At 41.0% G+C, this 17,252-nt stretch overlaps 2 protein-coding genes across 12 annotated transcripts in view; one reads left to right on the forward strand and one right to left on the reverse strand.

The window, feature by feature from the left end:
• Positions 1–3,698, reverse strand: part of ptpn13 (protein tyrosine phosphatase non-receptor type 13) — a 50,215-nt gene extending 46,517 nt beyond the window's left edge. For all 4 annotated transcript variants that reach the window (XM_084383641.1, XM_084383642.1, XM_084383640.1 and 1 more), the window contains exon 1: positions 3,267–3,698. The gene's annotated coding sequence lies outside the window, so the exon portion shown is untranslated. The remainder of the gene's footprint in view (positions 1–3,266) is intronic.
• Positions 3,699–9,763: 6,065 nt separating this feature from the next.
• mapk10 (mitogen-activated protein kinase 10) overlaps positions 9,764–17,252 on the forward strand; it is a 46,245-nt gene continuing 38,756 nt past the window's right edge. For 5 of the 8 annotated variants that reach the window (XM_084382441.1, XM_084382442.1, XM_084382445.1 and 2 more), the window contains exon 1: positions 9,765–10,126. In XM_084382441.1, the coding sequence (XP_084238567.1) occupies positions 10,124–10,126 (3 nt within the window). In that variant the 5' untranslated portion in view covers positions 9,765–10,123. Of the gene's footprint in view, positions 10,127–17,252 lie in introns of all 8 variants that reach the window. The other 3 variants (XM_084382443.1, XM_084382444.1, XM_084382448.1) reach the window with 2 other exon arrangements.

The raw sequence follows: 17,252 nt of genomic DNA on the forward strand, positions 1-17,252 counted from the left end.
ACATTGGACTATGGTCCTGCTCATTATTGAGGGGGCTTAGGAGGCAGCGGCCCAAAACAGCGAGAGCAGACAGCCTTCACCACTTCAGCGCCTCATTCTCTTTTTCTTTTTCAAACAGTGGGGATGTTTGTTCCCAGGTATTCCCACACTATAGCTAGAAAGGAAAACCTAAACAAGGCTTAGTCTGCTGCTGCTGCTAAGTGTTTGAAAGTCTTGGCCACAGTCACAAGGATTTTAAAGAAAATAATCCTGGAAACGTGATAGTGCTCTTTACTCTGCACTTAGGTGAAGCCTTTCCTTTCCTCCCACCTTCCTGTCAGCAACACAGCTACAACCCATGAAATGGATTTGAAAACAATCCCCTGAAAAAAATGGACTTCATTTGAGTAACCCACACCAAAAAGGTAGAATTAATATCAGTTCCTGTTTCGTTTTCATTACCTATCTCAATACATTTTCGAGGAACAAAATAATTAGAAGAAACATGTATATCTTTATATCAAACTTTTCTCTTATCCTAAATCTTTTAATAATGGGAGTAGCTGCACTTTCGAAGCAATCACCCATAAAAACACCAGATTCCACTTCTATTTCCAAAAGCATAACTCGTAACATAAGATATGAGAAGGAATTTGTTCATATCCTCCAAACATCAGAACTGTGGTCTCAGCTGGCAAATGCATTTGGAACAGAAGCCGACGAGAAGAGGTCTTCTGCGCCAACATTGAGGTGAAAATCTTCCTGAAGTTATCCATGCCAGGAAAATTCAACAACAAACTCTGAGTGAACCTCTATTCCCAGAATCATATGCAGCCTGCAAGCACACGATTCAAATTCAAAACACACACGGTGTCTAGGAAGGCCTGGATCAGAATATCTTTTGAACCAATATGACTGATGATGTAAGGACTGATGTTTTCAGAATGAGAATAGCAAACCAAAACCAGACTGTAGGCTATGAAGCTGATAAAATGCAAACTGAAGATGTAAAGTTAATGAACTTTCTCCCTTAATGCTCATGAATATGTAGTATAAGACTGCAACTAACCATTATTTTCTCGATTAATAGTTTAGTTAGTTGGTCCATAAAAAGCCAGTTCAGTTTACTGTCATACAGGAGTAAAGAAACAAGAAAACGTTCACATTTAAGGAAAATCAAGAGAATTTTGACTTCATTTCTCGTAAAAACATTACTCGAAGCGATAAATCCATCATCAAAATAGATATAGTACTTTTACTAACTGCTTACAAATTTTTCTTACTAACTGCGAAACTGCGAAACTGTGCATGAGTAGAGAGTTACTGGTTGCATTCACAGCAGTGTCTGACGAAAGTGCCCTGTGAAGAAAACAGTAGCGGGAATGGAGCAGAAGCGATGACTCAACTAAATAAAAGGGAAAACCTGATGGTTGGTTTTCATTAATCATGACCTACTTACAAATTTAGTCAATTAGCCAACATGCTTTCCCAGATTATCTCGCAATAAGTTTCGCACAAGGTTGTTGACATCCGGCATTGGAGCACCAAGCCTGCTACCTTCCAGTAATGGACTGGTTTCTCTAACCAATAAGCCACACTGACTGGATGCTAGTGTTTTGGTTTTTTAGCTCAGGACCAGCCAGAAAGAGAAAGAGAGAGCCATGACTATTCCATGATTATCAGCCCAGCTCTGGACCAACGGCCCTTACTTCTCATTTTGGTCTCGACCTCATCCGCTCCATTTCTGTTAATCACAGGGTTTCTATGAGTACCGTGACATGAAGAGCATGGTTTTGCAAAACCTCACTCCAACCCCCCCAACTCTTCCCAACACACACACACACACAAACCCAACCCACTGACTATTTTCCCCATTTTTTCCTATGATGATGCTCACACCATCTCCATCATACCCACTTCAGATGGTTCATCTCGCTCAGTCACACAGGGTCCCCACGTTTTTTTTGCAGTCATGAATAGGGGTTTGACAAAATATCAACGCGGCAATATGCAGGCAATGAATATACTTGGCAAGGTTTATGCAATAAAAATACTTGGTTGGGTTTATGCAATAAAAATACTCGGGTAGGTTTAGGGAACTAAAATACTTGGTTAGGTTCAGGGAACTAAAATACTTGGTTAGGTTTAGTGAACTAAAATACTTGTTAGGTTTAGGGAACTAAGACACTTGTTAGGTTTGGCAACACATATACTTAGTTAGGTTTTGGTAACAGAAGTACTTGATTAGGCTTAGGAAAACATGGTTAGGGTTTAAATACACCCTTTCACGTTGTTACGCACATGTTTCAAAGGATAACTTTACCCCCACCACCACCACCCGAGTCGTTAAGCTATGACATTACAAAAAGCGTTATTGGTCAGTTTCAATGATGGTCGGGGTGTAACATTAGTTACATGTTCTGCGAACAACACCAACATGGCAATATCAGTGCAATGGTGCACGTGGATAGATAAGTTGCAGTCAGTGTGCACTTTTTTTATACATCTCAGTTTATGTCAAATGTGGTGAAACTGACACCACAATGCAGTGAAATCAATAACTTCTGAACTTCTACAGCTTTTTGGGGGTATTTTGTATCCTTCAGTTAGACAGTTATTGACAGATGATGATAGTCTTGCAATGTGTGGAGTATCTTGGTACTATTGTTGGGTATGATGAGTTAGGCTACTCTGTAATTCCCAGCCTTCGTCATGAATGACATCTTTAAAACCTCCATGATGACCTTTGACTCTGAGTTAGCTTTACTACTTTTCTATGGTAATGAAGGGGGAGGGGGTACAAATTGCATTCTTACAACCCCCATAAAACCTTCAGCCTGCACTGACACAGGAGAAAATTAATTTTCCTCAAGAAAAAAAAAGAAGAAAAAACACATAAATAGTGCTGGTGGGTGAACTTGAAAGCTAACTCGGCTAGACACCCTGTTATTTTTACAGCGGTGTCTCCTCCCTCCCAAACTTAAAATACAGTGACTGGTGTGGTCAAAGATGCCCCATGTCAGACAGCAGCGGTGGGAGCGGTATTGTTGTCACGTTAATGTTCCGAACAGCAAAACATTTGGGTCGAAACCTGCTTAAAAAATCATCTAATTTAGCGCAAAACAAGCTAGCTAACGTCCGAGTTAACGTCTTTTTCTTTTTTAGATAATAGGAGCATCGGCGTTCGAGCCTCGCGACAACACACTCAACTGCTCGGTTTTCCCGGCTGCCAACCGTCAACACAAAAGTTAGCAAACAACACAACAAAAGTTATGTAATGTGCTTACCAGTCGAGGAAGAGCTACACAATCACTTGAGAGGGAAATGTTCGTACTCCGACGAGGCTATGAGTGCGCACACGAACGGGACCAGAGGCCATCCCATCCACAAAGCAACATCTCGGGTAGTGTCAGCGGCGAGGCAGGCAGGCAGGCAGGCAGGCAGGCAACAGGTTTCCTCCACACGTTCAGCTATAAAATCCACTCTACTGCAGGTACTCTTTTCCGAGCCGCCACACTTAAAAAACAAAAAAAAACAAATCTCTTGCTCAAAAGTCGTGTTTCATGGCCACTAACACAGCATTGAGGTCCCTTCCAGCAGCGCAGCCAAGTCACCGTTTAGTGCTGAGAAGCGGAATAACCCCTCCTTTAGCCCAGCTAGCGTGGGCTGACTGGGAGTAACCAGACACCTTGCTGTGGCCGTCCATTGGCTCTCCCTGCTGGGGGACTGTCATTTAACCGTCTCTATAGTAACACACACAACTGGGAGTAAAATGTACAGTAAGGCTTGGGTCCTGCAGGCAGCCAGACCCAGGTTTATTCAATGTTTTCCAACGCTTTTATGGGCAATACACTTCAAAATTATTACACATGTGAACTTAAATCTGTCTGAGTTTATTCTCTGAGTGTAAATTAGACCAAATGTTACTCTGAAGATGAGGCATTTTCACATGGGACTGCATGTATTTACATTAAAGGGGCACTGTGTAGTTTTGGAGAAGATATTCAAACTCAGAATTTTAATATTTACAGATTAGTGAGGTAATGATACAAAGAAATATCAGATTTTTTCCCCCCCCATAACTGAATAAACAAGCTGTTCTCAGAGGTTTGATGCCAGAGAGGTGGCAGGGTCCGCCAAATATAAACAAAGTAGAACAGTATGACATTGTGTTGTTGTAAACAAACTAAATAAACAAACTCTCTTTGTTTTCATGACTGAATAAGCAAACTGACCTTAAAGGGGCACTATGTGGTTTTGGACTCAGAATTTTAATATTCACAATGTTAATGAGGTAATAAAACAAACTAAGAAATATTTATTTTTTCCATAACTGAATAAACAGACTGTTCTCGAAGGAACATAAGGTCCCCAGAACACTGCTTGAAGCTAGAAAAGGTGGCAGGGTCCGCCACATATAACTAATGTAAAACAGTATGAACTGGTGTTGTCCTTTAAGGTCAGTTTGCTTATTCAGTTTATCAAGTCATGAAAACAAAGACAGTTTGTTTATTTAGTTTATTCAGGCATGAAAATAAAGACAGTTTTTTTATTTAGTTTGTTTAGACATAAAAACAATCAGTCAATGAAGATCTTTCTCTTCTGATTAAAATGTCTTTCCCAAAATGACATAGGGCACCTTTAAAGTCATTACTTATATTCAAAATGGATTAGTTTGCCGTATGATGTCCCCTGTGAGCGTGACATTTTACAAACTCAATAAAAAAAAAAATCAAGCTCAGCCCATTTTTCGCCATTTCCCACAACATCAAAGTTCTTTGAGAGTCATCTAAAGCAGTCAGGAAGCAATTCACTGTTGAGTGCTTCCTTCCTATGCACTTCAAAGCCGCCCCCTTTATGCTCTGTCTTATGCCATCTAGTGACTGATAGTCATCATTACATGCTGACTTATATAAATGATGGCTGTGATGAGGGGGTTATCTCTGCTTGGCTGTGCCTGTCAGTGCTAAAAGGCATGATTACTATCACCAACCATGGGCTGGATAGATAAGATTGGATGAATTGCTTAACAGCAGTTTTCTCGTTAGATGGAGGCAGTTGATATTCATTTGCTTGAGCATTTCAGAAGCTCATGCCAATGTGCATAATCTCAGCAAACTTACACTCTACACTCCTAAAAATACAACATTTAGGATGTAATCATTTCTGGGTTGTATTTCTAAATGCAACTGAACAGCCTGTACTATTCAGGCCAATCTAACATCATATGTCAGCACCTCAGTTTTATACCTTTACCAGTGTTCATCCTAAACGTGTTTATGATTGCATTAAGGACATCTTAGTAAGCAATATGGAACAGATTATGATGATTTTTTTTATTGCATCAGCTCAGGAAGGCACAACAGAGAAGCTCACAAACATAGAGGCAAGGACGTAACATTGTGTTGAGAAGTGGTGGTGACACGAGGACATGAAACACATTTTCATGGCACCTTACTCGATGTTAGGCATAATTAGGGGATCGCATGAGGTCAGTGTAATTGCGGCAGGATCAAAATTGAATTATGGCACGTCAGAAATTCATTGGTCAACATTTCTCGGTGAAGGCAATTTTTCTAGCACATTTCTTATCTAATTATGCTTTAAAAAAATGTTGGTGGTTTCAAAACGTGGTGGAGACATGTCCCCAGCGGAGATGTATTGTACAATACTTTCAGACTGTGGTGTTAACCAGAGACTGTGCTTAATTTTTTTCCGTAAATAGATAAATTGCCATTTGGTATGCAAGCCAAAAGCCCTTGAACATAAATCAGAATTATAATGATTTTTTAAAGCTGGGTTTATTATGTTTAATGTCTGCATGTTTATACTTGTCTCTTTCAAGCACTTTGTGACGTCTCTGCTCTTATAAATAAAGCTAACATCATCTGATGTCCATTAATTCCCATCCAAATCATTGCAACTAGTACCAACTAAGGAACTAAAACTCTAACAAGGCATTTATTTTTAGTTATCATGTCTGATGTTGACAGGAAATAGGTGCATGAATAGCTTCAAGCAGGACATATTTGAGATTGTGCAGTGTAGATAGTGGTAGTATGACTGGTATTTGATTGCACCATTCGTACAGACTGAATGTTCTTGCCTTAATAAAGAGATTGGAATGTAATGACAAGACCTTTCACCGTAAACGTCCTCCTCACTTCCAGGTCATGACAAGGAAGAGAAGAATAAGTTGAGTCATCAGGTGGTTGTACGTCTTTTCCTCAGTATGTGAGCTGTCCTGAACACTTGAGCAACCTGTGTTTTTTCTGGCAAACTTTTGAGTGTCTGGTAAACCGCCGCCAGAGTGATCTGTTAGCCTTGTGTCTCCTTTTTACTCAAAGCTTTTAATCTCTGTACCTGAGGCAAAGAGGCCCCATCAGGAGGTTGATGGGGCTAAAAGGGTCTGAGTAAGTAATGTCTCGTAAAGTGCAACCAAGGGGTTCTGAATTTGGGATTTCTCCGTCCCTCTATTTCTGTCAGTACTGTCCTTAATACCTCCTCATCAGTGCTGGTCTGAGCCCCAAGGGCGATTTGCGCTGATGCCTTGAAAGAGTGGCTAGACCTGCTCTGACGCTCTTGGAAATGTGGGGCACCTGGTAGATTGAAGGCATGTGGTTTGCTGACTAGTGAGTTTCGCCCAGCTGGGGAGCATTAAATATTTTCCCGGAGCCCTTTCTCAACCCTTTTGAAATGAGTTTCTCAGTCTGCGTAGACTAGATTTCAAAACTTGCATCGTATGGCAATTAAGTGTCAGAGAGCTATGAAAAATGAATGTTAACCTAACCTAAGCATATAGAAAGTTGACTTGATTATATAGAATCTCAAGTAACTATGTAAGAAGCAAATCACACTGGAGAATGAACTGTCAATTGGAGTTGATCTTAAAGTGTTAGTATTTATCATTATACTCTAGGACCTACCTAGAGCTGTAGCTACACGAGTTACTGTGGGGTTAGCTTGCTAACTAGGCTATGCTAACAAGTAAGCTTGCCAAAATTTTTTTTTTTTTAAAAACACCAAACTTATCCTTGTTAACCATTGTGAGCCACACACAAATCTGCCTTGAACACATTTCCCTCCTTTTTCCATTCAAAACCATTTTTTTCCAGGACCATCACTGTCATATTGACCCTGGATAACCTTGTTTATGTTTATCCAGGACCATCATCGCTGGGATCCAGGATTAACATGGCGGTAATGTTGCTGAATCAACAGGAAGATTGCCATCTTGTACAAAAACAAACAAACAACAACAAAAATGGCTATAAAAGAGTCATCTAAACAATCCCTCTCATTTTGATGATAATTTATGTTGGCTAAAGCAAATTTTACATCATTGTTAACCTTCAATCGTGAACAGTATTCTAGCTTTGTAGCAAGCTTTCTAGACATGCAGTTTAGGGTTTTGTGTAGTTGTACCTGTGATTGTCGTGTCACAGTGTTTGTCTAGGAAAACAAATGTGGAATTGGATGTTTATCCAAAAACATGTCACTACTAAGTTTTCCACTTAGTCAGTGGTTGAGTCTGGGAACATTCTGGGATGACATCACGTCCCTAAACCTGTTAGGGATTTGTAGCTGTAAAAAACATTGCATAATAAAGGAGGCTATAAGGTTGCCTGGCTGTCGGACATGAGATAAGCCCCGACCTCAGTTTCATTAGAGGATGATTAAAACTTATGACATTGTTGACCTCTACAGCAGCGGGAGGTAACTGAAATAATTTTGCGATGGATTTAAAGTTCACCTCTCCTGCTACAGCTTCATTGTACGTCTGAACATCTTTTCAAAACAAATCTTTTCCAACATTCACCATGTAGGTGGCTATGTGTCAAAATGCTAGCACATCTGCAAGGACAGATCTCGCTTGAAAAGCCTAAACTGTGACTCAGCTACATCAGACTGTTGAGTTTAAGCATCTAAAATCCAGCATGAGATCGGCCTATTATTTCACTACATTTAGGTCTGTTACGCTGTCATGGTATTGGCAAATCTCGTCCAACCACAAAAGAATAATTGAATACAATATGCAATAAGGTCAATGTCTCTTTAGTTATTCCCTCTACTGGCATTTGCATTTTGTTTCTCACCGCCTTTAATCAATGTATTGTTAATGTGTCCCCCAAATGGTATGTGGTAAAACATTTAAAAGCTCCTTTGCTGGGTGCCCTGCAGTTTATGAGGTTGCAACTGTCCTGCCAATGCTGCCTACCTTTATCACAGTCATACATAATACGCTTGTGTTGCTAGTGTTGGAGTGGTATGTTGTATCAGTTTTGAATAAATGCAAAAAACTAGATAAAATAAAGGTAAACACACAGTTATTTTTCTGAATTTAGCAGAGACCAAAACAAAGCTAAGGCTAGTATAGATTTTACTTATATTTGTTAAGCTCTCTTTCTTCGAATGGCCCCAAAAACAGTTTATGCAGCTTTAAAATGGAGATTGTAGATTTGAAAAACATTTCAGCTGTGCAGATGTGACCTGAGGCTTTAAGGGCCACTGCTGCTGGTAATCCAGACACATCCACAGATGGGATGGATAATGGCAAAAAGGATTTGATTACATACAGTATCTTCTGAGCACTCTAGGTATTTGTTGGCAAAAATATAAAAGGTGGACTCGTAACAGTTAAAATATAGCTTAACTGCAAATACTTACTTTCACTATACTTTCCAGACACTTGGGCCTGTAGCTACCATTGAGTATACATTTCTTCTGTTTATTTGTCTTTGTCTCTTCATCTCTCTCCCTCTCCATTTCCATTCTCCATTTATTACTGTAATTCACTGATCAAGAATCACATTTAAAGTATTTCATAACTAGCTGCTGTTAGCTAGTTAGACCAGTTAACCGTGCAGCTAGTGGTTCGAACTGGGAGCTCCGGGACCAGGGGAGTGTTTGTGTTTACACCGCTAGCATAGAAGCTTTGGAGCAGGATGGGCCTGTGCTAGCTGGTTAGCATGTTAGCTTCGGCAGATATCTCTGGAACACAATACATAGACATAATAATGAAAATTGTTATTTCTACACATTCTACACATTCTGTTGATACATTTGAATTTTTTAATGTTTTTAACAAAAATTCTTATATATAGCCCCTTTAAGTGTCGGTATATATTACATTTAAAGACATACTGTATCATGCAAATGTATATTTTCAACAATTTTTTACAACTTTATTGGATTTGTGGCATATGAAACCACAAAATTTAAAAAAAATGTTTCCCCATCCCAGTCTGTTACACCACACCCAAGAGCAAACAAAAAAAACAAATTTCCCTATTTTGTGACATATCCTGATTATTGTTAATCTAAAAAAAATGCACTCAAATACATTAAAATGCACACATTTGTAGGCTGCTGCTGTCTTCAAAATGTTCTTGGGGAGGGGGAGGGGGGCATGCCCCTTAACTCCCCTGGTGGCCTGAGGACTACATACATCCTTGCTACGGCCCTGTTGACACTGTTAGCTCATTTTTTAGCCGGTCGGCGAAGCTCTGAGGCGTACGCAGCTTTAGCGGGGACCAGCATGACCAGTGACACCCTGCTCCATTCTCACATCGAGCCTCATGATCGCAGTGGTACTGGATGGGATCACAGGGAGATGCTCCCACAGGCCCCTCCCATCCACAGAGACAGCCTCCTCCTCCTCCTCCATGTGATCTCTCTCTCTCTCTCTCTCTCTCTCTCTCTCTCTCTCTCTCTCTCCGCCCGGGCTTTGACGTCAGACGTGCTCCTGCTCGGTTGCTATGGCAACATATTTCCCTATACCCCCTTCCTCATCCCTCCCTCTCTCTCTCTCTGCTCTGGTAGGTCCACAATGGTACAGCCAGCATCTTGCAGCACAATGGTTGCAAGGTGGTGAGCTGAGGGAAGTGAGAGAGTGATTCAGCATCAGCAGACCTCGGTCCCGTCCACCTCGGCTTTTTTTCTTTCCTCATCGCCTCTTTTTTAATTTAAAAAAAAAAAAAAAAAAAGTGGGGGGGTCCTTTAAGCCCCCCTGCCTCCATCCTTCGCCATCTTTATGAACGTTTAAAAAACCGAAACCTCCAGCTATGCTCGCCGCAGCGTTTCCCGTCGGGATGTTTTGAAAAAGGACTGTCACCGGACTGGGATCGTCATCAGCTGGCACGGAATGGTAAGGCCGGGCCCGGGGTGGGTGGGTAGGGTTTTGTTGCCTGAATGTGGATGCGATGCTCGGAGCCCAGCTGCCTGGAGGGTAGAGTGATGAATATTGATCGGAAGGGAAGGTTAATGAAGTCCACTAGCGATGCCTCGGTGGGAAAGGGACTGCGACCAGTAAAAGATACAGGCATCAAACCCCATCTCAACACATCCGTGTTGTTTTATAACAAGTAGCAGCACTGTGCGGGGGGGTTTCATAATGCTGTCGGTCTTGACCTGACCAAAAAAAATGTTGTGCATCCGAGCTCCATCTCCTTCCTAAACACCCTGCGATAGGCTTAAATATCAGATTAAATAGGCGATTAGTTTGAGGCTAAATGGCCATCGAGGATAACAACACACAATAGGCTGCATCTCTGTTATTCACTTTAAAATCTGTCTCACTCAATCATGCGTGTACTTTATGTACTATATCCACATATTCTAGGGCAAAGACTTGACTTGTGATGCATTTTTGATTAGGAGTGCAGGAGTGGTGCAAATGGATGATGCTGATGGTTGAATGATGCTCTTCAAAACACAAGGCTACATACTGTACAGGCCTACATGCAGAGTTTGTCCATCCTCCCCCTCAGAAGTCAGCTGCGCACCTTGTGCATTATGCAGACCATCACTACTTCACCACCAGGGAGATGCACAGGGACCAGCCTCGGCTCCATCGGGAAGTGCGAGGAAAAGCAGGGAGCCAGTGTGTTCTCAGGGCTGATTGATTATTATAGGTATATTTATTCAAGTGTTTGTAGAGGCTTTGTCATTAACAAGAAGTCAATCATGATGCAGAGGGAATGGGTTGTTATCCACCCTAACGTTGGATTAAAAGAGATCAAGCTACAGATGAAGGCAATTTATCTAAATCTGCTTTGTCTTTTCTGCACATGGTTTACTGGAAACATCTTTCATTTGAGAGTTAAACCGGCCTCCCTCGTCTGTTATGCTAATCACGCAGGTGTAAGTACACTAGGTGTTAACGCCGAGCTTCACTTATTTCTGAGCCGAATCAACTCGATTTGTTGTGTTTGTGTTTTTCAGGTTTCACATTCTTCCACACACTCGTTTGGCGCATCATGCCCACGGTCACAGGCTAATTACTGGCCTTGGGAGGGGGAGGGGGGCAGGTGAAGGTTTAAAGGTGTCACAACAAACTCTCCATGTTCAAGACAGCAGCGAGAGAGGTTTTAACGCTGTGACCTTGGGTGCTGAATAATTCAGGAGCAGGCTTCCATGCCTGTGAAAGTGCTGCAGGGAACACGCTTAACAATTAAACAAAGCTTTTTGTGGGTGTTTCTGCAGCGGCTGAGGAAGAGTGACTTCTCTCTTTTTATAGATGCATAGATACATTGCCTCTCTTCTTCCTCGTCATCATCATCAGCTTGAGTCACGTGTCTTGTATCGCTCGTCAATATTTCTGCTGAAGTAGCTTTAGTTGATAAAACAATCAGTTTTATGTGAGGTGGTAGCCGCTGAAGGTCCACACAAAATGATGCTCACTGATATTGATTTTTAGGTGGGCAGCTTGTTTATCCAATGGAAAGTCATCAATGGTAACAGGCCAACAGCAGGCAAATGTTATCTTGCAGTAGATGATGCCTGCATTTTAATTCGGTGTTGTTTTGCAGACTTGGGAGCATCAGTATACTAATCCTTTGTTATGTAACAAAAAAAAGGCAGTGTATTAAGATGAGATAATGGTGGGATTGCAGTCATTAATCAGCCAAGTGAACGAATGATTATTTGTATTATCAATTTGCTTATTCTCCCGATTAATCGAATATTTGTCTCATTTTGCCTAACCAACAGTCAGAAACCCAAATATATTGAGTTTACAATGGCGTGCAACAAAGAAAAGCTGCTAATCCTCACAAGTAAAGCGCGGACATCTTCAGATATCTTGGGTGTTTTTAAGGGCTGCACAATTAATCGAAACTAATCAATATCACAATGTGGCCAAGTGCAATATCCACACCGGAGCTACAGTTTTTTCATAAAAGTAAAATGTGTGATAAAACAGCTTTATAATGAAGTAGCCTACTGTTGTGCTGCAGCGATAACCAGGCCTACAATTCTTGTTCAGACCTCTGAGTGTCACATCATCATGATTTTAGTGGGGGTTTTTTTCAGTGAAAATGAAAATTGTTAAGCAAACCAAGCTTTTCACAGTACGAAAACCATCTCAGAATCAAGGTTCAATGTTAACACAGTATCACACAATAATTCTGATTATTATTATCAGTTACGATGGCCTGTAATGGAATGAAAACAGAACGGTTTCTTGGTTGAACAACTGCTTTATTATAACTTTAAAAAGTATTATGTCCTGACAGACATGAAACTTGATGTAGATTTGGAATATACATTTTAATAACAATAACATGGTAGAATTTAATGTTGTGTACAAGCTAATGCGCACGGTATGATCATCGTTAACTTTCATATCATGGCGTACCTTGAAAACTGTATATTGCTGCAACCCAAATTGCCCTAAGCCCCAGTGCTTTTGCTTTAAAAATTACTTGAGCAAAGTGGAAAGGAATAGTCGTCAGGATTTGGATGCATTCTGCAAGGAGGATATTAACAACACAGCTCAGCAAACATGGGAATTAGCAGAATTAGAAACATGCACAAATAATAATTGAATAATAATTGAATACCAGTCCAGATCAGCAAAGCTGGGATAACGATTGATGGAGGCTGAGTGTGAAAAGTTCAAGACTTTTTCCAAAACTTGCTGACCATCAATTACATAAATGCCCTCATCAGTCTTATGATGACCATTCTGCCGTGGATGATAATATGGAAGGTCAAAGTTGTCATTAGTAGAGGATGGATTACTGAGGAACAGTGGCGTAGTCTGTCATCACCCAATGATGTAGCACAAATATGAACACAGGTTCATTAAATTTAACAGTTGTGTGGGAAAAAGAGAAAGCTGTGTAAGAGAGAATAAAGATCAATGTTAGGGTGAGGAGGTAAGTCGCCTAGCATCATCTTTGTGACGGATTTAGGGGGCTGTATTAGCAAAAATGGAAGAAAATATTCTCAGTTATGTTTTTGTTACCATATTCAACTGAAACTGAAAATAAGAATTGTTGTTTTCATTACCTTAGAACGAGCCTTTTAAATCTACAGAAGAAGGGTTCGCTTCCACAGAGTTTGCCACGTTTCTACAGTAGCCTACCAGACAAACCAAACACTGGCTCAAATGAGGACCTTCTGCTTTGTTGGCAGCCACCTCAGGTTCTGCTGCACCTACTATTCTCAAACTATGGTGAGCTCCCTCAGGTGGTACCTGTTGGAATTCCAGAAATGTGGTAAGATAGTAAACTGAGGTAAAATGAAAGGTTATAAAATACGACAAACGTGGGAATTATCAGGAAGAGAGGCGCGGAGCGGGAGGAGGACATTGAAGTTGACAACAGCGAACCGTGCTTGTGGTTAATTAAGCGTTAACAGAACATGTCAACATTAGCAGAAATAGGTGCAAAACAGTGACGAGGTATGACTCAGTGATAATGGTGTCACCTGGAAAGCCTCATATTTTCTGAGGTGGTACATGGTGTAAAAAGTCTCTGAAACACTGCTCTACACGCGTCAGGGAGGGGTATTCAGTTAGTTACCATCTGTAGTCTTACCACTAGATGCCACTAAATCCTGCACACTGGTCCTTTAAGTATTGCCGGCTGTTTTGCCGGTCTGGCCCCCTGTACTAGCTTCAACCAGCTGATTTTGTGCCACCATAACCCACCATAAAGAGTTCAATATGTTTTTATGCACCTGAGTGTTTTTTTGACCTGCTTGATGTCGATCAATCAGGATGTGCTTTTTAAAGCTTTTATCAGTAGCTGCTGACATTAAATTACATTCAATTTGTAATTGAATGACATTAAAGTTCATTATTATTTCTGTTTTAATACTTTGTCCGACCATGTTTATATCTGAACTGAAAGCTGACTCTTTCATATCAAATCCAGTGACACTCCAGCCTTTTTATTGCTATTATTGTTTATTTTTCACCCCATTCTTATAAGTAAAATTAAATTCCTGCTGCATGAAAGTTGATTCCCCCCCCGGCTGCAGCATTGCTTACCACTACAGTCAAACAGAGAAATGTGCCTGCAGAGTGAGATGCACAGTTACATAATTGGATTGGATCTGACAAATATGCAGCTTTTATTTGCTTTTTGCAGATAGCTGAGTGCAGGGCTTTAAGCTCTGTTAGAATCGGTCCCAATCTCCTCGCAGCACATCTGTAAAGAGAATTAGGAGTCACTGAGGGTCAGACATTGCTGAGGGTCAGAAAATGCTGAAAACCTCCCTTGTATCAACACATTTTCTCTACAATTGTCCCACAGCAGTAAAAAACTGAAGAAAACCATAATCCAGATTGTTATTAGGATGCATGTATGAGTTAATACATCAAGCCTAAGGTGTGGTACAATCTACTGAGAGAACAGCCATACCTTTGCAGCAGTGGTCTATTTTAGAAAGTGTTATGCACTGTAACCATGGCATCAGAACAGCTCTGTGATCATGTAAGATGAAATATTTTTATCATCTTATGTGCTATAGATGAAGGCAGAGTGGTTTCAACAGAGTCCTCCACTCCTGCCCTCTTCCTCTGCCGAATGTGTTTCAGGTCCTGTGAAAAAAGCTGGAAATCGGATGACTGCCAAAGCTGTACATGTTGCTGCCATGCGGCTTATCAGAAAATTGCAGCGTAAGCAGTTTCACTGCTAACATGCCTCTTGTTTACTTAAAGCGAAATCAAGGGGTGCGAGTGAGACGACAGACGAGGCAGAGGCAGAGGGGATAAGTGTATTTCAGCTGTGAGGAAACAAATCGATAGATGTCAGCGAACATTCAGATTCGCACAGCCTGTGTAGATGAGCTCAGGAGTCAGTGCCGCTGCCTTGTTTTCCTGGCTGGATCTGCAGTTTGAAGTGCTTCCCTTCCCCTCCCCTGAGCCCAAACGGGAGGCTGTGTGTGCTGCGTTTGGCTCGGGCTGCACAGTAAAAAGGCAAGGCAAGGCAAGGCAAGGCTGCGTACTGCAGGAGAGGCTGAGGCAGCTGAACCAAGCACTCACAATGGAGCTCGGAGGGAGGGGGAGGGGAGACGGTTGCAGCGAGGCTGGGAGCCTGGGAGCAGGAATGGTGGGAGCGAGGGAGGGACAAAAGAGAGGCAGGAAAAGGGAGAACGCAGATCAGCGCTGAGGATGGAGGGCAGAATGAAGATGTAAATGGAGAACGTTGTGGTGACATTCACAAAATGTGTGTAAGCCTGAAAGCATGACAGAGGGAGGAGAGGAGAGGAAGCAAAGATGGACACGTCAGGAAACAATAACACTGGTGTGTGGTGGACATTCAGACAGGCACATTGTGTTTTATCAGTAGCCCTTTGGTGCTACAGCAGTCAATCAGCCTATTTAATAGAGACATAAAACATTGTCTATAACTTAAGTCCTATGTGGCTGTGGGGATTACAGTGACTCAAGCACACAACACTGGCACATCTTCTTCTATGTATTATACTGTGAGCCACGCTGAGTCAGAACAGTCTGTAAAATGCGTACTGAAAGCAGAAAGGATGATAGCGCCGCTTAAGGATGCACCTCATTATTCAGTATTTCAAACACCCGCTGCCGTTGCCACACATGATGGAACATGAAATTTTCCTTTTTTTCAGCGAAACATCTCTAATGTTAAGTTTTATTTTTCATTTTTGAGATGTTTCACGACCAATGTTTTTCAGTCAGGGAGAGACATTTTCAGTCTATATTGGCACGGCGTGTCCCCTGGCTGCACTTCTCCAGCACGTAATGAAATGGACTCTCATGACACACGGGAAATATCTCATATCCTGTCCTTTAATAACAGTGTGTGGGGTTTTAACCTTACTACTGAGAAAAGCTCTATTTCAGGCGAATGCGCTCATGCACCTGCTGGGCCAAAGCTGAAAAACATACTCATATGGTTGATAATCATAATTGAGTCTGATGTCATTGTGTTTCTGCTGATCACAGTCACACCTGGCATAGTAAAATATTTACTACATGGGTGGTTTGCATTTTTGGGGGGGGTTGTTGCTTCTGTTGCTGTTATGTTGTGGTTGAACTATCTTGGTTAGTCGTGCGTAAGGCTTCATTATGTGAATTCAGTGATGGCAGACACGTTTTTGTATAACATTCAAGGAAAGAAGATGAGGGTGGATTGTCTTTATGTGCTTTTAGCTTGGTTATTGTTCACAGAAATATCACAGGTAGCTAATAACATTATATTATCTGCGGAGGTGTGCCATTGAGCAAGCATGGATACCTTTATCGTACATCATAATAGGCTTTTTCAGGTATCATATTCCTGGTAATGTGCATCCTGACCTGATCCTGTAATTTGTCTTACTGGAGCACTTAAATGGATTGGAGCCATTCTTTGTGTCATTAATTACACCAGCCCCTGTCTCTGGCACACCTAAATGGAATCTAACCACTAATTCATTTTATTGTTTATTTCCATTTATGATTTTTAGTTTTGCTGTAGCGTACAGGAACCTCAGCTACAATGTGGAAGCACGATCTTGGATGTAAAATTAAATTGATCCTGTGTCTTGAACATTGTATCTTGATAACATTTGTTTCACCAATGTTCGATGAGTCGACGTGTCCAAAGTCTGAATACAAGCATGTGCACAAAGCCAGAAAAGAGCAAGGTAATACCCCAGAAATACCAAGGCACACTGCTTTGCAAAAATTAAAAAGCCTTTTGATAAATGGGCTTAGCACCTTTCAACTTATAGAATAATTATTAATATATTTATATATATTATGATAATAATTTTCTTTACCTTTAGGCCTCACGTCAGCCTCTGAGATGACTATATAGGGGATTTCTGAGAGCAATGATATAGCAGCTAGTCTTATTGGTGCTATACACAGTAAATGCTTTTACTTCCTATCAAACAGCTACAAACACATCACAAATAATTTCAAGAAATACGTATGTCTAACATTTCGATGACTAGACCTATTCAAACATTATCTAAAATTTCACCAGCAATGTTCAAAATCAGAGAAATACATTGTTTTATTC

The sequence above is a fragment of the Pagrus pagrus genome (assembly GCF_965226575.1).
Source record: "Pagrus pagrus genome assembly, chromosome: 19".
In the NCBI taxonomy this organism is placed as follows: Eukaryota; Metazoa; Chordata; class Actinopteri; order Spariformes; family Sparidae; genus Pagrus; species Pagrus pagrus.